At 42.7% G+C, this 18,892-nt stretch overlaps 1 protein-coding gene across 2 annotated transcripts in view; it reads right to left on the bottom strand.

The window, feature by feature from the left end:
• LOC118584716 (phosphofructokinase, platelet) overlaps positions 1-18,892 on the bottom strand; it is a 64,861-nt gene that overhangs the window by 19,677 nt on the left and 26,292 nt on the right. For both annotated transcript variants that reach the window (XM_036188963.1, XM_036188962.1), the window contains exons 4-15: positions 17,180-17,369; positions 15,438-15,603; positions 14,074-14,118; positions 13,741-13,849; positions 9,224-9,319; positions 7,463-7,555; positions 6,771-6,896; positions 5,212-5,276; positions 4,899-4,968; positions 4,517-4,663; positions 3,130-3,200; positions 509-596 (exon numbers count right to left, since the gene is read on the bottom strand). In XM_036188963.1, coding sequence (XP_036044856.1) covers positions 509-596; positions 3,130-3,200; positions 4,517-4,663; positions 4,899-4,968; positions 5,212-5,276; positions 6,771-6,896; positions 7,463-7,555; positions 9,224-9,319; positions 13,741-13,849; positions 14,074-14,118; positions 15,438-15,603; positions 17,180-17,369 — 1,266 coding nt within the window. The remainder of the gene's footprint in view (positions 1-508; positions 597-3,129; positions 3,201-4,516; positions 4,664-4,898; positions 4,969-5,211; positions 5,277-6,770; positions 6,897-7,462; positions 7,556-9,223; positions 9,320-13,740; positions 13,850-14,073; positions 14,119-15,437; positions 15,604-17,179; positions 17,370-18,892) is intronic.

The following is an 18,892-nucleotide window of genomic DNA, read 5'->3' as shown; positions in this document are numbered from 1 at the left end:
GCATGTAGTAGTAAGACTAACGCTTATAAATTTGAGTTTGATTATGTGAAGTTCTTACATTCCTTTAAGTAAATCAAGATTTCTGTGAGACTCATCCCCACTGAATTAATAGGATGTAATTAAGGACTACAGTCCAATATATTTCTTAGAAATCTGAAGAGAAAAACTAACCGTATAACCACCTTCCTTTCTAATCATCAGTGTATTTCAAACACCAAGTATGGAATTTTATCTACAGATTGATAACAAATCAGAAAACTTCAATATGAGTCCCAGCAGAATGGTCAAACTTGTGCTGGCCTGGTTAATTGACTTTAACAGAATCAGGCCAATCTTGTGCTACATCATACTATCCTGCTATTCTGCACTACAGGGCAACTGGGTTGGAGATTAAAATCCTAGTTCCTGAGGAACAGCCAATAAGACCAGATATATGTGAAGCAAACATGGAGGTACCATTCGCACCTCCAAAACCAACAGGCGAGGAGACAGAGAGACAGTAACATACCTCAAATCCTCCAATGATCAGAAGCGCGTTGATATTGTGGGAACGTATCTGTTCGGCAATCTTCTCCAAGTTCTTTCCAGGTAAGGTGCTGAAGACAGACAGAACAAGAGGTGAGAATACACCCACAAGCTGGCAAACTTCTTGGAAATTGTCTACCCACTCATTGGGGTCTCTTTTCCCACCTTCCACCTATGTCTGAACTCTGTGGCATGAAAGATACAGTGGGCAGTGGGGCTACTTTCTGATGCCCCCCCCCCCCAAGATGACGGCACGTGGGACAGCAGTACTGGAGAATGATCACTCAAGGCAGGAGTGGCACAGTTTCAGGTCCCAGAAGAGTAAAAGGAGGAGCCTTAGCTCAGTGGTATTTTTCTAACATGTGTAAAGAGCTAAGTTCAAGCCGTATCACCAAAAATAAATAGGCAGACAGACAGGTAGAAACAATACTACCCCAGAAAACCTGTGCTGCCTCAGCAACTTGTGGCAGTACACACTTATAATCTCAACACTCAGGGTGGAGGCAGGAGGACTGTCGAGTTCAAGACTAGCCTGGGCTGCATGTGACATAGTGAATTCCAGAACAGACTGAGCTACATAAGACCCTGGCTCAAAAAAGCCAAAAGGAATTACACTGACTCATGAGGAAAAAGAAAATATATATTAGCTTACAATTATTAATAGTAATTGTTTACAGACAAATTTCCATTTTCAAAATTGTATACATGTGCATAAATGTGTACAGATGTGTGTATGTATGTAGTTTGTTTAATATATTTTAGTATTTTTATGTGTATGTAAATAATACAATAAGATAATATAACATGTTTATATATGTGTATATTTATATATGTTAACTGACTGACACATTCACATTTTCTTTATATATATATATATATATATATATGAAATATATCCATTTATATCAATTTAATTTCCTTCAAAACTACATCCACCCACATTCCTCTTTTCTTTTTTTCTTTTTTCTTCTTTTTGAGCTGAGGATCGAACCCAGGGCCTTGCGCTTGCTAGCCGCGCTTGCTAGAGCGCTCTACCACTGAGCTAAATCCCCAACCACATTCCTCTTCTATACTGTCACCTACTTCAAAGGACACAGTCAGCAGGGACACCACTAAGCAAAGGAAACTGATTTATGCCCCATTCTAATATTTTATCTAACAACCACCCCTAATCTTTCTTTCATGCTTAGAGGCTAAAATGAAGTATTTCTACTGTTGATAGACATATGTAAGCTTAAGATGAAACTATTGGAATATGGACACACATATTGGAAATGGAATATGGAAAACTGTACCAAACAAGTGAGTGTGCCCAATGAGCAAATTCGGCATCTGCAGCAAATGTCTCAGGCTGTCAGCTCGCTCCCACACTGCTCAAGAGCGATGCCTAGGTTGCTTTACATAAAGCACACCTGGGCTTGCAGGGGATCAGCCTCTCCTCAGAGGCCTGGGGAGTCTACTTGTGTCTAGCACAAATTGCCAAAGCACCAATGCCATGGCACCAAGGAAAGGACCCAGATGGCTGGAGAAGCCACCCTGTGGAATCCCCACTTTTCTAGCTGGCACCAAAAGCCCTGATTTTAAAGAGAGAAAAAAAAAAAAAAAAAAAAAAGTTGACTTGATTCTTCTCAGATTATAGTAAGCCACAACGACATAGAGCCCAATACCTAAAAACTACTCTCCTTCCATACAAAATAAAAATAAGTTACAATAATGGCTGATATTAATACTTGCATCCTGGAAATAACCAAAGATAAAACAGGGTTGGACCTAACATAATACACTTTGCCAAAATACCTTAATCCCAGCTGTATAGATAACTGAAGGACTTTGTAAGTCAGAAAAACATGATTTTACTTTAGCAATACTCAGGTAATTTCTTCAGTTGTGCATCTTAGCCCGTAGTCACTGTGTAGCTCAGCTTTGTTATACCCAGACACACCCCACTTCTCCCACAATGCTGAAATAAATGCTTGTTCACATAATAGCACAGTTAATGACAGCTTTGAAATCATCACTTACTCTCTTGACCAGAGTGGGACAGAAGCTTTTCACATATTGTTTTGCTCTTCAAATAAATGGAAGTATGGAATTAATGGAAAGGTCTACCAGGTACTTGACTTCTCATTTCAGAGTAAGGCCTCATGGATGGTAAGTACCACCACTCTAACCAGTGTGGTACATATCCATCCCAATCTGCCCTTCCTTTCCTAGCACCGAGCTCCCTAAACATGATTGAGTTCCTAGGGCAAAAGCAGACAGATATCCCTGCTTCAATACAGGGAAACTCATTACAGGGAAAATACAAGAGGCATCTATACTCTCTATGCTACATCTAGCCATTCTCTCTAGGAGGTGCTTCTTCCTTCTTTGTTAAGAATTACTGGATGGCTCAACGGTTAAGAACACTTGCTGCTCTTGCAGAGGACTGGGTTTTGGTTCCTAGAATCCACATGGCAGCTCACAACCATCTTTAATTCCAGTTCCAAGTGAGCCAATGTCCTCTCACTTGGTGCACAGACATACACACAGGCAAAACACTCATACACATAAGATGAAAATAAAATAACAGAACTTGTCCAAGAGTTAAAATTTAGAAATTACCGTTTTGTCCCAAGAATGGACCCTCCTTGTCCAGTCCAACCTCCGACATCTCCCCAGCTGATCTCTTTTACCTAAATTTCCAACACAGAGTGAAACAGCTCAAGTGAGGAAGAAAAGGCAGGAATAGAAGGCTCTGAGGACAGCTCAAGGTTCTGTACTCTCTCGTAGGCTGAGTTCCCATAGAGACAGGTAAAGCCTGTTTCCTCACTGCATTGCTCACTCAGCCAAGACACGACGTGTCCTTCTGAGGTTAAACAAAATGCGGGAGCTTCAGTGAAACTATCCCTTCCATGCCGGTGGGGGACATCCACACCCCAACCCTAAGCATGCATCCTAGGTGGACACCTTAGGTGACCAGACTCTGTTACTGAAAGAAAATGAATACCATGGATTTTAAATTGGTAAAGGTTAAAATAATTTAGCACTGAAGGCAAGGAAGAAAATAAAGAGAGAAACACAAACACAGTTTGGCCAAGCAGATAAAGTTTAACCAACTGGGGGCAATTCCCATGTTAGGTGAGGCATGAGTTAGTCACAGAGCAGAACACAGTGGGCCAGTACTCCAGGTCTGCCAGCTTCCAGTCATGTGATTTTTGGTGAACCTCCTACTATTCATGTATTCTGGTGGTCTTTAGGTAAGTTAAAGACATCTCCCAACTTGGCATCTCCAACCTACTACTGATATAGTACCAATTGTAGCAGCTCTTTAACCTACTGATATAGCAGTACCAATTATAGCGGCTCTGGGTTCAGAGTAGAGCCATGCCTCACCATCCTGTTTCAAATCCTACATCATGAGAAATAGACAAGTTTGTCAATATTTCTATTCCTTGCTTCTCTCATAAGAAAAATGGTGCAAAGACCTTAGACATATTGTAAGGTCAGAAGGATTAATATATGCAAATCACATGCAACAAGAGGAAAACAGTAGCCACTCCAGACCTTTGTTAGCTAATGGTTGTTATTCTCCCCGTGATGGGGATTGAACCCAGAGCCTTATAGGTACTAGGCAAGTGTTCTGCTGCTCAGCTACATCCCAGCCTAGAAGTGTTTTTATGAAGGTTTTGTCTCAGAAGTTCTAGTATGTGCTATAAACCATGCACTTTGCCCATGCCATCCAAACTTAACAGCCTGCGAGCTGAGCATCATGGTATCATCATGCCTTGGTGTGTTTTGAGAAATTCTAAAAACACATGACACCCTGAGCTTTATGTAAAGGCTTACAACCTAACTTAGGGCAGGATTCCTAAGCAGAACTTTACCCTCAGCTCAGTTACTGGTAGGGTCACACCACCACAGAATCCTGAAGTAGTAGGTGCTGTCGGGAGTCTGGGCTCCCCACGTGTGATAATATTCTCATTTTCACAGGGACTCCTGGGAGACTCACATGGCCTTTGGCGAAACCATCAAAGCCGTCATAGATTGCAAACATCCTGTGGCCATCTGCAATCCCAACTCGAACAGCAGAGCGCACTGCTGCGTTCATCCCAGCTGCAGGCGCCCCTACATTGATGACAGCCACATTGCAATTGCTCTGAGAAACAACAGGAAAATATTGCATTACCAGATGAATGCAAGCTCCCATTTGCTGCACACTTATAAGGGGTCATACTGTGCCACATTTGGCAGGAGGTGGTCATGTTATGATTAAGGTCACAATGGAGAGGTGAAGACAGGTTTCCAGGGATCCACATTAAGTGGGTTATGGGGTAAAAATGTTCCTAGGCCACTCAGAAGACTGGGGTCATTGCTGGAAGCTGACTACCTACCTTGGTGATTTTGTCATCAGGCAACTTAATGGCAAGACGCTTGTAGATCTTCAGGTTTCCTGCAAAACTCCTAAAGAAAAAAGATAATTTAGTTTTAATTGAATATGGGTTTGTGTACATGAATGCCCATGGAGATCAGAAGAGTGCATCCGATTCCCCTGGAGCTGGAAACCTGATCTTAGGTTGTTCCCTAAACTGCTAACCCATCTCTTCAGGCCAAACTCTTTCAAAAATTTTATGTTGAAACAAGAACAGTCTCAATGACCAAACAAGGACCTAAATTTCTAGTACAGTTCTATTCACGATAACTCACCTCCCACGGAGTTGTACGGCTTCTTTAAATCTCCTCTCATCCATTGCCTTTTGTACATCCTGGGTCTTTAAAACAGGTAATAAAGAATTAATCAGGCTTTTGATACTCTATGGCTGAACCTTCACAGTCTAATCCCATTGGATTGTTAATGGCCCCCAAATTGACAGATGACATGGCAATGCCCATCCATGAGGTTAGAGCCCCAAAGAAAAGGAGGTGACTGTTGCTACACATGGCCACAGAGTCAGAAAGACTGAGTTCCACACGGGCAAAGTTCATGGAAAGAGGGCCTGATTAATCCTCAGTTCAGCTCAGTGAAGGGAAAAGAAAAACACTGCAAGCTCATGGCCTCACTGAGGACTGCAAATCTCCAGGATGGCTCCCAGGTGGCTGAGGAGGACAGAGGGACAGAGGCAGCCTCGAGACAGAGAGCTCAGGGCTGAGCATCCGGACTGCCTCAGTTAACTGCTGGCTCTCTATGGCTGTTTATTAATGAAACTTCCATGTGATTATTTGAATATCAGGAGAGTTACAAGTAACTCATTGTCCGCAGTGAATACAGACACAGGGTGAGCAATAAACTCCAAAGAAATCTAACAATGTAATGCACATGGTTCAGTTTCAGAAACTTTTGTCCTTCCATCCCCAAGGATCCATAGGAAAACACACACACACACACACACACACACACACACACACACATCTATCTTTGTATATGCAAACATACACACAGAGACACACATCACCACTCACTTGTATGTATACTGTTTTTCTTCATCCCTATTGGCTTCTGGGAGTTAAGTTAAAGTTAGTTTCAACAATCTCTCTCTCTCTCTCTCTCTCTCTCTCTCTCTCTCTCTCTCTCTCTCTGTGTGTGTGTGTGTGTGTGTGTGTGTGTGTGTGTGTGTGTGTATGTATGTATGTCTGTGTTTCTGTATCATAAAAGGCATATATGTCAGAGTCATTCAAAAGCCTAAATATTATAACATTTCATGAAAAAATTTTGGAAAAATGAAAAGTAATAGCATCTACTCAACAACTGATTTGAAAAGCACAATCCATTTTTCCTTTCATGTATCAGGAGACACACTTGAAAGAGTCGCCCTATCTCAACTTCCTTGGAATCTGTCCCAAGGTCATGTCACAGATCAGAAGGACCTCAGGAACAAAAGGACAGAAAACAAACCTGGAGGAACTTAGGCATGTCACACCTACAGCACTGACCCCTGGCAAGAGCACTTCCCCACATTCAGCCCACTGCTCATGTGCAGGAGCTACTTGGACCATCTGTGACTACAGGTGGCAACAGTCACCAACTCTTTACCAGTTCTGGGTGCCTCATGCATGGCGACAGAAAAGGAACAAGAGATGAAGAAGCTTTTACACACTCCACAGTGACGGAGGAAGCCGGCTGCCATCATCCACTGGGCAGATCATCCTGCCCTCCAAAGGCCACTTGACCCAGTGCTCAACTGAATCTGAACAGACCAGCTTGAAACACCCACTATTCCTGTAGGTAGCCCATCCAATGTCCACGCCCACCCAGTACCTGAGCTCACCATTTGCACACACTCCATCAGAGGCAGGCGCACTGCATGGTTTCCTCTCAGTGACACCACACAGGCCGGGGTCTCAGGAGTGGCCTCCAGCAAGGCTAAGACAGCCTCCACCCCCAATCGGCTGGCCTGCAAATGATAATCACAAACTAAAGTTAGTGAGCCCTTCATCCTATGCTCAAGAGGTACTATGTGCACGTGCACAGTCAGAGCCCACCCCAGGGTTCACTTTCTGCTTGCTTATTATGCTGTGAAACAATGACTCAGTCAGGGCTTTACCCTGTTTCTGTCTTGCTTATCTCTATTCATCTCTGTAACAATAAGATTATAATTCCAGCAAGAACTACAAGGCAATACTAAGAACTTACGGTTTGGACTCAGGCTGCCTGCTGTCTTCTTGGGTTAGTTTCTGGAAGCTTACACTTGGGACACCAAATTCCTACATTGTGGGTTTTATTCTCCTGGCACCCATGCCTTCCCTCAGTAGGCATACTGACTTCCCACGTCAGCTGTGACCTCAGCCCAGGAAATTATCCTACGTCAGTAAGTCTCAAAGGACCTTTAAATAAGAACATGGGCCACTACCGTCTCAAGGGATGAGGCTGCGGTCAGCCTCCACATTAATAAACTAGTACTTCTAAAGTTCTTTCAAGGAGGCCTCATGAAAATGTCCAGTACTTTCCATCCCCACTTACCAAAATCCTGTCAAATGCAGAAGGGGTCCCTCCTCGTTGCACGTGCCCAAGAATGGTCACTCGGGTGTCAAAGCCCAGCTGCTTCACCACGAGCTGTGGAGCAGGAGGGCCATCAGAAAGCAGAGAGCAAAGCAGGCCTCACTGGGACTGTATCAAGCTAAGTGTGATCACCAGGTGCTGGCACCGAGGCAAGGGTGCTCGACTTGGTCTTCAGATAGGAATGCTAAAACTGTTTATTACTTTATTTCTCCTTGCAGGAACAGCTATACACAATTCTAAACTTCGTTTTTCCAAATAATGCTTTCACTGTAAAGGAAACCTTTTTGTTGTTGCTGATGTTTGTTTGTTTGTTTTGATTCGGTTTGGGTTACTGGAAACTGTACATGGGCCAGGTTGGCCTTGAACTTCACAATCCTCCTGCCTCAGCATCCTGAGTGTGAGGGTTACAGACAAGACTCGCCACAGTCAGACTACCAAAATTAAAATCTTTATCTCCTAGCAAGCAGATAAAATAAGTAACACCCACTTCTCTACAAAAACGCTGTTCCAAGTAGCTGTATTTAAAGCATTATTGATATTACAAGTGTTTCCCTGGGCAGTGTACAGCTCGACTGTGAAGAGAGTAGCCCAGGCAGTTCAGCCCCATGCCATCAGCAGTACTGGCTGGTGACCTATTTATGCCCTGTGTATATAGAAGGGCCACCTACATCCATCTATTCACACTTCTTGGTCCAGTAGTGCTGCAGTTCATCTTAATTTCTTTTCAGTGGGAACAGACCCTCTGCCCTGATTTGACAGAGAGCCATCAGTAAATACTATTGAAGATCTTTCCCTGGCACCTGTTGATGATTTAGTACTGAGGTGCAGATCTGTTACTGGAGTCAATGAGAAATGAGCTTGGCTTGGCTCATTGAATAACCATAACTTAACAATGATAAAAAACAACTTGCAGGGCTAGGGGTGTGACTCAATGGTAAAGCACTTGCTGGGCACATGAGCTCCTGGGTTCCCATTCTCAGCACTGACACAAAAGACTACAAGTGAGTCATAATATGGTGGTCACACCTGTAATTCTAACATTTGGGAAGAAGATGCAGGAGGATGGTCAGTTTGACTCTAGCATGGCTACTTAGCAAGAATTTCTAAAAAAGAAAATAAAAAGAAAGAAAACAAAACTTGTAAAACCAGATTAGTAATGCCTGTGAACCCTGATTCAAGGCTGGAATAACATAGCCTAGCTTGTGGTTCCTCATGACTCTGAGAGGCTAGTGAAGGAGTCAAAGTCCTGTAGAGATAAGTGAGCACCAGCCTGAAGAAGTAGCAGAGCCACAGCCAGCCGGACCCTGCTCTTCCTCAGGGCCATGAGGAATCAGTGACTCATAGCCAACTAGGCAGTTGGATTGGTGAGAAAATCGGGCACCTTGTCTATTGTTCCAAATACAGAAGCCCCCAGACAGTACTGGCTGCCAAGTAGTCAAGGCTCCTTACCGTAAGTACAACGTCTGCTTAGCAGCTGATCCTTTCCAACATGCTTATGCACTCAACTGTCTCTCCTCTACTGTTAGAGAAGTTAGTTATGGAACCATTAGGAGCACTGGAGACATGAGACAAGAAATGTTGGCTGTCCAGAGCTCTTAAGCTTCCTGCTCCCCATGCTACGAAAGTTGAGTTAATATTCTTAATCTACGTCCTATCAATCATGCTGACATGCTTATGTCCAGCCTGACAGCAGCGCAAAAGTGAGGCATCACACAAGCTTACCTCCTTGATTTTCTCAGAGGTGATTGGTTTATTTTGGATATCAATTGCTCCTTCAGCCACAATGATGATATTCAGCCTCTTTTTTCGAGCACGGTTCTAAGGAAACAGAAAATTTGAACTCCTAAAATTTATAATCTGTTTTTCATGGTAGTAAACCCAGAGAAATGTGTCTCAAATGGAAATGGCTTTTTTCCAGGTAGAAACTATTGCCTAACTTGAGGATTCCTCAGTAACCCCCAGAGTAGGTGAAAGGTTCCTTTGCGAGGGCTGAGGGAGGAGTTAGTAGTCTAGGTGACATTACAAGTACACATGAGAACTTGACCCCAATTAGCCCTGGGTTAAGGTGGGATGTATGGACATGTTGATTGATAGTGATCCCCACAACAAACACAGGCTGGACTCTCCCAGTTTTCCCTGTCCTAAATCATGTTTCCTGTCCCCTCTATGCTTGAGCCTTTCCCCATCTCCCCATGGACCGTCCTAAACTTACTCTTATGAAGCCAACAATTCTCCTCCATCATGTTAGATAATACTGCACACAGGCATGGAGAGCTGACAGGTGGGTCACCGATAAGAAATCAGGAAAGGATACTGGAATATCCCAAGGCCCGTGCATTGAGCGCTTGTCCCCTGCTCATGGAACTATTAGATGAGAATATAAGAGATGGAGCCTAGTGGAAGAAGGCCAGGTAATTGGTAGAGAATGTTTGTGTGTGTGTGTATGTGGGGGTGGATTATGACCCCATCCCCATTTGTGGTAGTTTGAATGTAATTAGACCCCATAAGCTCATAAGGAGGAGTACTATTAGGTGTGGCCTTGTTGAAGTTAGCATAGCCTTATTGGAAGAAGTGTGTCACTGTGGGGGCAGGGGTTTGAGGTCTATGTTCAAGATACATTTAGTTCAGTTCACTTCCTTTTGCCTGCAGATCAAGACATAGGATTCTCAGCTCCTTCTCCAGCACCATGTCTGCCTCCATGATGCATGTCCTACCATGATGAAAACGGACTGAACCTCTGAACTGTAAGCTACCCCAATTAAGTGTTTTCCTTTATAAAAGTTGCCTTTGGAGTTGGGGATTTAGCTCAGTGGTAGAGTGCTTGCCCCTGGGTTCAGTTCTCAGCTCTGGCAAAAAAAGAGTTGCCTTGGTCATGGTATCTCTTTACAGCAATAGACCCCTAACTAAGATAGTATTACTCCTTTTCCTCTTTCTTTTCTTTTGGCCACTATGATGTAAACAGACCTCTTCTGTCCTGTAACCCTGTCATGATTCATGATATGATCACATGGTTGATGTGGCATCAACCAATCATGGGCCCATGCCTCCAAGACCATGAGCCAAAATAAACGTTTCCCTTTACAGTTGTTTTAGCTCAGATGTTTACCACAGTAACAGAAATCTAACAGATACTGAGAAAAACAGTTACCCTTATTTGCCATTTCATATACTCTGGACCCTGTCTTATGTACTTACACTCTGGTACACTGTCTTATATCTTCACACTCTAGGACTCTGTCTTATGTACTTACACTCTGGTATGCTGTTTTATGTACTGACACTCTGGGACCTTGTCTTACATTAGCTCACAAGGTTACTTAAGACTAAAATAAACCTAAGTGTGCTGGGAAACTATATCATGGTGTGGGTTAGCTCATTCTAAATGTGTTTGCTTTCTATAAAGTGCCAAACAAAATATGCTTCCTTATAACAGGTCAGTGATAATGTGTGGGGCCCTGGTCGTGATGTGTGGAGCTCTGGCCATGCCCAAAGGTAGGGCATCAATTAATACACCTATGTGAATCAGAGGGATGTGGCATCACAGATTTCATTCTTGGTTATGACTGCTATGAAATGTGCCATTCTTTGAACAACATACTGATAAGAAACACCTTCTTTAAAGTATAAAGGTAGGAGTACAGGGTAATTACCTTAGCATTGCCTGAAAGAGCATTGGAAGGATAATTCCCATAAATATGAGATGGCGAAATAGGTGTGCTTCAGCCACAAAACACAATATTCTGAAGTGGCTAAAAGACAATGAAATCTGTGGCCTGCAGAAATAGCTCTTTTGGTAAAATACTTCCCTTAAAAGCACAAGGACATAAATTTGATTCCCAGAGCATGTTTTTTAGTTTTGTTAAAAAAAAAACAAAAAGCTGGAGAAATAATGGGACAAACTTGTAACTCTAGAGCTGGGGAAGTACAGACAGAAGGTAGATCCCTGGGATTCGCCAATTAGAGATTGTCTCTAAAAAGAAAACAGGAAGACAAGACCCAAAAGACATTTTCTTGATTCCTATTTGAGGTAGGAGGTCTAGGCCTACTGTGGGCCGTGACATCCCTTATATCCCTGAGCAGGTGGGGCTGGCCTACATAAGAAACATAGCTGAATATGATCCAGAGGAAGCAAGCCAGTAAGCCAGAGACCTCTAAGTCTCTGCTTCCGTTCCTGCCTCCAGGTTCCTGTCTTGAGCTTCTGCCCTAACTTCTCTAGATGATGGACTGTAAACTAAAGTAAACCCTTCTTTCTCCAAGTTCATTTTGGTCCAGTGTTTTATCACAATAGAGAAACAAACTACAATACCTTCATACACATGTGTACCTGCACACACATGTGTGAGGAATGCATATACAAACAATGGAATCCTCAGTATATTCAAGAAGGAAAATAGGCATCATGCCACTACAACTTAATGAGTGCCTCTATGTTAGGTATCTAGACTGAATTTATTGATCCGCTGACTTTCACAAAATCACTAGGAATTAATTAAGGAATGTAATTTTCCACATAAGGGAGGAGCACCTTTGGACAAAGAAAGGTGAATTTATTTGATCAAAGCCATCCTATTAATGGTACAGCCAATAGCCAGGCCAAGGGATTCTGAACCTGAAAACCTCTTTTATATTTTCCACTTAAATACATGTTGTGGAGATTGTTTCTCAGGCTAAGTAATCTTCTAAAATAAAGTATTATATTGGTGACCCATAAAAACAAACGATAGATACAAAGATATCAAATATTTCTGCCCTAACTCAACCAAAACTTAGGGGATGGAAGGCGATGTATCCTGGTCTTATCATATTTGAAAGCAAAGTGTCTGAGGTCTAGAATCCAAGCAGGTTTTTAGACAGGATTCCATGAAGAAATTTTCTTTAAATCTAAAGTGAATATCTGGAAACTGAATGACCACTCTGACCACATAGACTGAATGAATGCATACTTCCTGTCAGCCAGGCCCCAACAGTCTTCCCTATATCTGAATCATTGCCTGTGGATCTGTGGCCTGTGACAATTCACTGTGCAATCAGGCTTCAGGCAAGTCAGGAAGAAGACATGAGGAGACCAGATATGCCTTCTAAGGAGGTAGAGACCACTGAGGTGATGTCCTGTGTGGTGGCAATCCAGTCTTTGAGTCATACAAAAGTGCCAATAAGTGGGCATACCTCTCAGCTCACAGGGACAGGTATGGATAACCTGTCTTAATTAGGCATCTAAGGATACTGCTAATGTCCCCCAGATCAGACACGACCAAAGCAAAGGAACATCCCCTCCCAGTGGCAATGACTGCACTTTGGCCATCCACTATAGGTGGCTTATTTCAAGCTATGGATGCTTGATTTTTCTTACTATGATATAACTTTATTAAATAGCATTCCACATAAACTATTTTTATTTCAGCAAGACCTATTTGGTTCATGACTTGAATTATTATCCTCCTTTGAGATTGTTACTCGAAAACAACATTTTATTGCCCACACATGCACGGCGTTTTCCAAAGACTACTTATGTGCTTGCTGAACTATAAATAAAACTGGTCTGTGATATAATGCTTACATAATTTTTCTTGTACAACAGTGATAAGATTGCTTCAAAAATAAGGGACAAGAGTTACATACTTGTTAATATCTCTGCCCTGAAAGTTATGCATGACAATAAAGAGGCCTCCCACACTGTTTATATTGGACCTTCATACAGGGATATCCGCCCTCTCCTAATAAGCAACTGTACTTCGAAAGGCAACGTACAACAAACTCTTGACAGGGGAGAGAGGAACATGGATCAAAATAGTTAGGAACCAGAAGAACCTAAAAATCCCCACACACCAAGGAAAGAAAAGTCAGGACACATCACCCCGTATTGGGCGGGGAGAGGAGGAGGGCAGGACTAGAGAGTCCAACACATGTCTGAGTTCAGCAGTGAGGAAATCTTGAACAGCAAACAAGAGTTTTCTCTGTTAACTCTGACTTCATTTAACCACTATGATTTCATCTCATGGTGAGAGAGCCACCTAGAAACACTACTGCTTTGGATGAAAGACAATCAACGGTTCCAGTTGTTTCTCCATGGCAACTTCGGAAAGAGAACAGGATACAGCCTACGCAAGCAGATCCTTGGCAATGGGCTTGACCTCATTTTATGAGCAAGTTTTCAAGTGTTAAAGAAGTTATCCAAATTGGCTACCCCACAAGGCCTTGTGGAGCCTTACTCAAAGCAATACATCCAGACTCCCAATTACCTCTGAGAGCTTGAAGCACATGTTTTCCTCCCAACCTTCCTCGGGTGGAGATTCCGGAAGGAACACCCAGTCTGCACCACAAGCCAAGGCGCTCACCAAGGCCAAGTAACTATGTGGGGAAAAGAATAATTAATACACAGGGAGGAAAAAAGTCTGGCTGCAAGGCTAGTGTGCCACCCACATTCGGAGACAACCTTGGGCAGCTCGAGCCCTTGACATCCTGCAGGAGTTTTTCCCTCTGTGACTGCCCTCTGTTTCAATGCATGGTGAGGAGCACTCACAAAGATGCCGCTAGTGTTTGTACCTACCAGGATGGTGTCTGCAGATACCTACCCACAATGTCTCCCCATCACCTCCAGGACGAAGGTCCTCTGGTGGCTGGAAAAGAGGTAAAGGGTACGTGTTACCACTCACAGCAAGAAAAGTATACTTACAGCTAAGAGACAGAGACAGAGACAGAGAGAGAGAGAGAGAGAGAGAGAGAGAGAGAGAGAGAGATTCTCAACTATGGCTGGCACCACGCTTCCAAAAGCTAACTCATTTTCTACAAAAAGCAAGCTCTACTGCAAGTGTTTCAGACCTAAGGAGTAATGAGGCTGCTATAACTGCATTTGAGGGGTTGTTTTTTGAAACACACTCTTCACAGTGACCTTGAACTCTCTGTGAAGACAAGGGTGGGTAACATTGAGCTTCTGATCCTTCTGTCTCTACATGCAAGATGCTAGGACTTCAGGGATATACCACGACCTCCAGCTTGTGTGGTACTGGAAATCAAACCTAGGGCTTCCTGCATACCAGGCAAGCACTACATGAACCACATCACATCCTCAGGACTGCTTCGAGTCACATACTTTATATCCATCACTTGTTCCCTAAGACTTCTCTATACTTTTAAAGTGCTCTCATGTGCCTTTTTCTAAAAAGCATCACCATTAACTAAGTTGGATACTTCTTAAAGCCATGGGTTGGCCAGGTTCATATCTGTAATCTCGGAACTGGAGAGGCCATGAAGTTGGGAGTTTAAATCCAACCTGGTAAAGTCATACGCTGGCTATATCACATGAGCATGAATGTTACAAACCAGCTCCATTAACACATAATGACCATCTTTCCTTCAATGGAAAAACCCAATTGTTCTGAGCCATCCCTCCTGTCCTGAAAAGGTGAAGTGGTTTTCCAGTGTCAAAGAGTTCAGAAGACAGTGGGCAACTGAGAACCACACAGACACATAAAGTAATCCATGAGGTCCCAGCCTCTCTCAATAATGCTTGTTCGAATCGCCCAAGCCTCAAGCAACCTGCTTACAAAATAGAAAGCACTTGTCTGATTTACTACGTCAAATGACTTTCATGAAAAATGCTTCCAAGAACTCTGAGATACTCTAGAAAGTTGTTGGTGATGCCTCCTTGTGGGTCTACAACACTGTAGATGAATGGCTAATGATCTACTCACAGTCCTTCTGGACCTTAGAATCCAAAAATCGACACTATAATGTCTCACTACACTAACAAGCGTGCCAAATTCACTTTTTTAAAAAAAATTATTCCATGAGAAGAGCCTTGGGAGAGGAGGGCTTTAGATAATTATTGTTTCTGTTTTCTAGTTTCTATAAGCACATTTAGAATAATACTAACATGGTAACCTACAACATGGTAAACTAGGTAACATGGAAACCTAGTTTCTGTAAGTCCTTTTACCTCTGGGCAGTGGTCATGATGGCATCAACAACTTCAATAATTCGGTGCAGAGCTGAATCTGTACCGATGGTTATGTCTGTGCCACAGAAGTCATTGTCAATGGAGCCCACCATGCCCACAACATTGAGGTAGGAGTGCTTCTTCACTGCATCTTTATCAATCTCACCTGCATTGGAGACAAGAAACATACTTCATATCCAGGAAGAGCTGCCACATCTCCTTGTGCCCCACCAGATGTGAAAGACAAAGGCCATGGCATACCCTAAGCTCTGTTTTTTATCAATTTCCTCCGAACTATACACATACTGAATCAACATACTAAAGGAAAGAAAGAGAAACCAGGTGAAGACAGAAGGAACTTCACCAAATATAAATTGGCACTAGACATTAAACAAGAACCCTGAATTATAAAAAAATAAAAAAATCCAAAGCTTTCAATTTAAGATAAAAACTTAAAATTTTTCTTAGCAATGGCTTTGGAAAATAATGACTGTTAATAAAGACACATAATAATCATACTTTAGAAACTTATGGTCACCTTGATATAGATTTCTTAAAGATGCCCATGGAACTAGTTAGTAGGTATACAGCTAGCTCACCAAAATAAACATACCTGTCAGGTAGTTGTACACAGATGAAATTAGAATAGTGTAGGGGTGAGGTAAGGGTGTTTCTAGCCTTTTACCCATGGTCACCAATGGGCTGGTGAATGTAAAGATAGAGAAAAGCCTCTCTGCTCTATTTCCTGATTAGAGTTTGTTTGTTTTTGAGACAGGGTTTTTCTGTATAGCTTTGGCTGTTCTGGGACTATCTCTGTAGACCAGGCTGGCCTCGGACTCACAGAGACATATTTTTGAAGGTTTTTTTTTTTTTTTTTTTTTTTTTTTTTTTTTGGTGGTGGGGGTGGGGGTGTTGAGGACATATACTTTATCACAAGCTTCCCATTTTCATCAAGTTGCATCACGTGTGTTTGAGCAACATACTCTTGTTAGTTATACTTGATATAGAATTGAAATTATATAATATAGACTTTAAAGAGACAGAGATAGCAATTCATATAGAGTTCTCTGACATCCATTCCTAAATAACAGCAAAAGCAATTCAAAATTAAAAATAAAAAAATGAGTAAAAGCAGATCAACATCTGCTAATAAAACTCTTGTAACAACATAAGTTTGGAAACATTCCAGCACGGCAGGAGGAATACAGTGTGATGGCTGGAAGTGTAGACATTGGCATCCAAGGGCCGGTATGTACCCAGACCATTGTCATAGTAGCTTGGCATAGAAAATGGGGGTGTATGTGATTACTGTTCAAAAGAGTCCATAGGCCTAGCACACAGTGGGGCTTATTGTTATTACTGCTTCTGTCTGAGGTACAGATTTAAATCCTGTGTACCAAATCCTGAAATAAAACCACAGACAGTTTTGCTCTAGCTGAAAATGAAATGGGACTGGGTGTGGTGATGCACACTTTTACTCCCAGCACTTAGGAGGCAGGTACCATGTGCAGCTGTCACTAAGATTTCAAGATTTCAAAAACTAAAATTAAGTGAAAATTTAAAAGTTCGCTCAAAAGTATGTATGCTCATGCCAATTATAAATAAAATAGCTCCCTTTTCATCCCCTCAAAAAAGGTACAATGTATGACTTCGCAAGCTCCTGAAAAGCAGACAGGGAAATGTGAAGCAGGCAACTCAGAGAAAAGCAGTAATAGGAGGGGGAAACAGAAACAGAAACACACCATTCTCAGCCAGCTCTTCCAAAAGTCCGTTCCACTCCTTCTGGAAGATGTTGGCTCCTGTGAGACTTCCGTCCCCACCGATCACACACAGGTTGGTGATGCCCAAACGCACCAAGTTACAGGCAGCTTTCAGGCGTCCTTCCCGGCTGTGAAAGGCTTTGCAACGGGCACTGCCAATGATTGTCCCACCCTGGAGAGGACAAAAACCATGTCCACTGCTATGATGGATCAGCATAGGCATGGATTGACTACATGTGTATAACGTTCCAAGTGTTTCCCTCATTTTCATCTCTGTGATCAGTCTACTGTCAAAGTCTGAGTTTCTCACTTCCGTTCCTCTCTGGAAATCCATGAAGAAACACACTAGCCTGACGGCCATGATAGACAAATAAATGTCAGCCTTCAGCTAATGGACAGCGCAAGTGTCTACAGGGTCACCACAGTCTCCTAGCTTGTTTGGGTCAAAGCTGTCCCTACATTGTATGAACTGGACCAGGTACACACAGAAGGAAAAAGGATGTGTGTCAGCAACCCACTGGACATCAGTCATTACCTAAAGAACAAACCTGTCCTGCCTCCTGATGGTGACCTGGCTTTCCTACAAGTCAGATCAATAAACCAAAGGAATATGAAAGGTGTGCGGTTTCCACCATTTCCCTTAAAGTTATAGTCCTGGAGTGGCTGTCCCCCTGGAGGGTCAGGGCTATATTCAAGAGTGAGAATTAGAGCCGGGCAGTGGTGGTTCCTTTAATCCCAACACTCAGGAGGCAGGGCCAGGCAGACCTCTGTGAGTTTGAGGCCAGCCTGGTCTACAGAGCGAGGTCCAGGACAGGCACCAAAACTACACAGAGAAACTGTAGCTGAAGTTTTCCTGTGTCCCACCTGAACTGTGGTCAGGACAAATCTCTCTCACTTTCCAGTCCTGCATCCGCTTGGACCCAAGTAAACACACAGAGGCTTATATTAACTAAACTGTATGGCCTAATGGGTCAGGCTTATTGCTAGCTAGATCTTACATATTAAATTAACTCATTTCTTTAAATCTATACCTTGCCATGTGGCTCATGGCTTACTGGTATCTTGCTTCTCATGGCGGCAGCAGTGGCTGGCAGCACCTCCTGACTCAGCCTTCCACTTCCCACAATTCTCCTCTCTGCTTATCCTGCCTATACTATACTTCCTGCCTGGCTACTGGCCAATGAGCATTTTATTTATCACTCAATCAGAGCAACACATTCACAGCATACAGAAAGGCATCCCCAGCAGGAAACCCTGTCTCGAAAAACCAAAAAGAAAAAAGAAAGAAAAAAAAAAAAGAGTGAGAGTTAATCTGTGCCTCTCAGCAAACCTGCCATTCACAACAATAAGTGCATTTCCTATTTTGCTGTCTCTGTCACAACAGCAGAGTGAGAATGTTCTGTGTTGGTAATGAGCTACTCTTGAAAGCATTACTCTGCCTAATTATGGATGGGCCAAAATATCCTTCACTCTCTTTCCAGGTACATAGCAAAGCCAAGAAAATTCCAAGTGCAATTTTAGCATCTTTGTTAAAATGCACACTCCCTTAGCACCTTCAGAGTGAATTTGCCAAGTTTATGTATATTTTAAAAAGTACTCAAAGCCAAGTGGTAGTGGCACACACCTTTAATCCCAACACTCAGAAGGCAGAGGCAGGCAGATCTCTGTGAGTTCAAGGCCAGCCTGGTCTACAAA

This window comes from Onychomys torridus, chromosome 5 (assembly GCF_903995425.1).
Source record: "Onychomys torridus chromosome 5, mOncTor1.1, whole genome shotgun sequence".
Lineage (NCBI taxonomy): Eukaryota > Metazoa > Chordata > Mammalia > Rodentia > Cricetidae > Onychomys > Onychomys torridus.
Note: the sequence above shows the minus strand (reverse complement) of the source record. Positions and strands in the feature narration are given on the sequence as shown.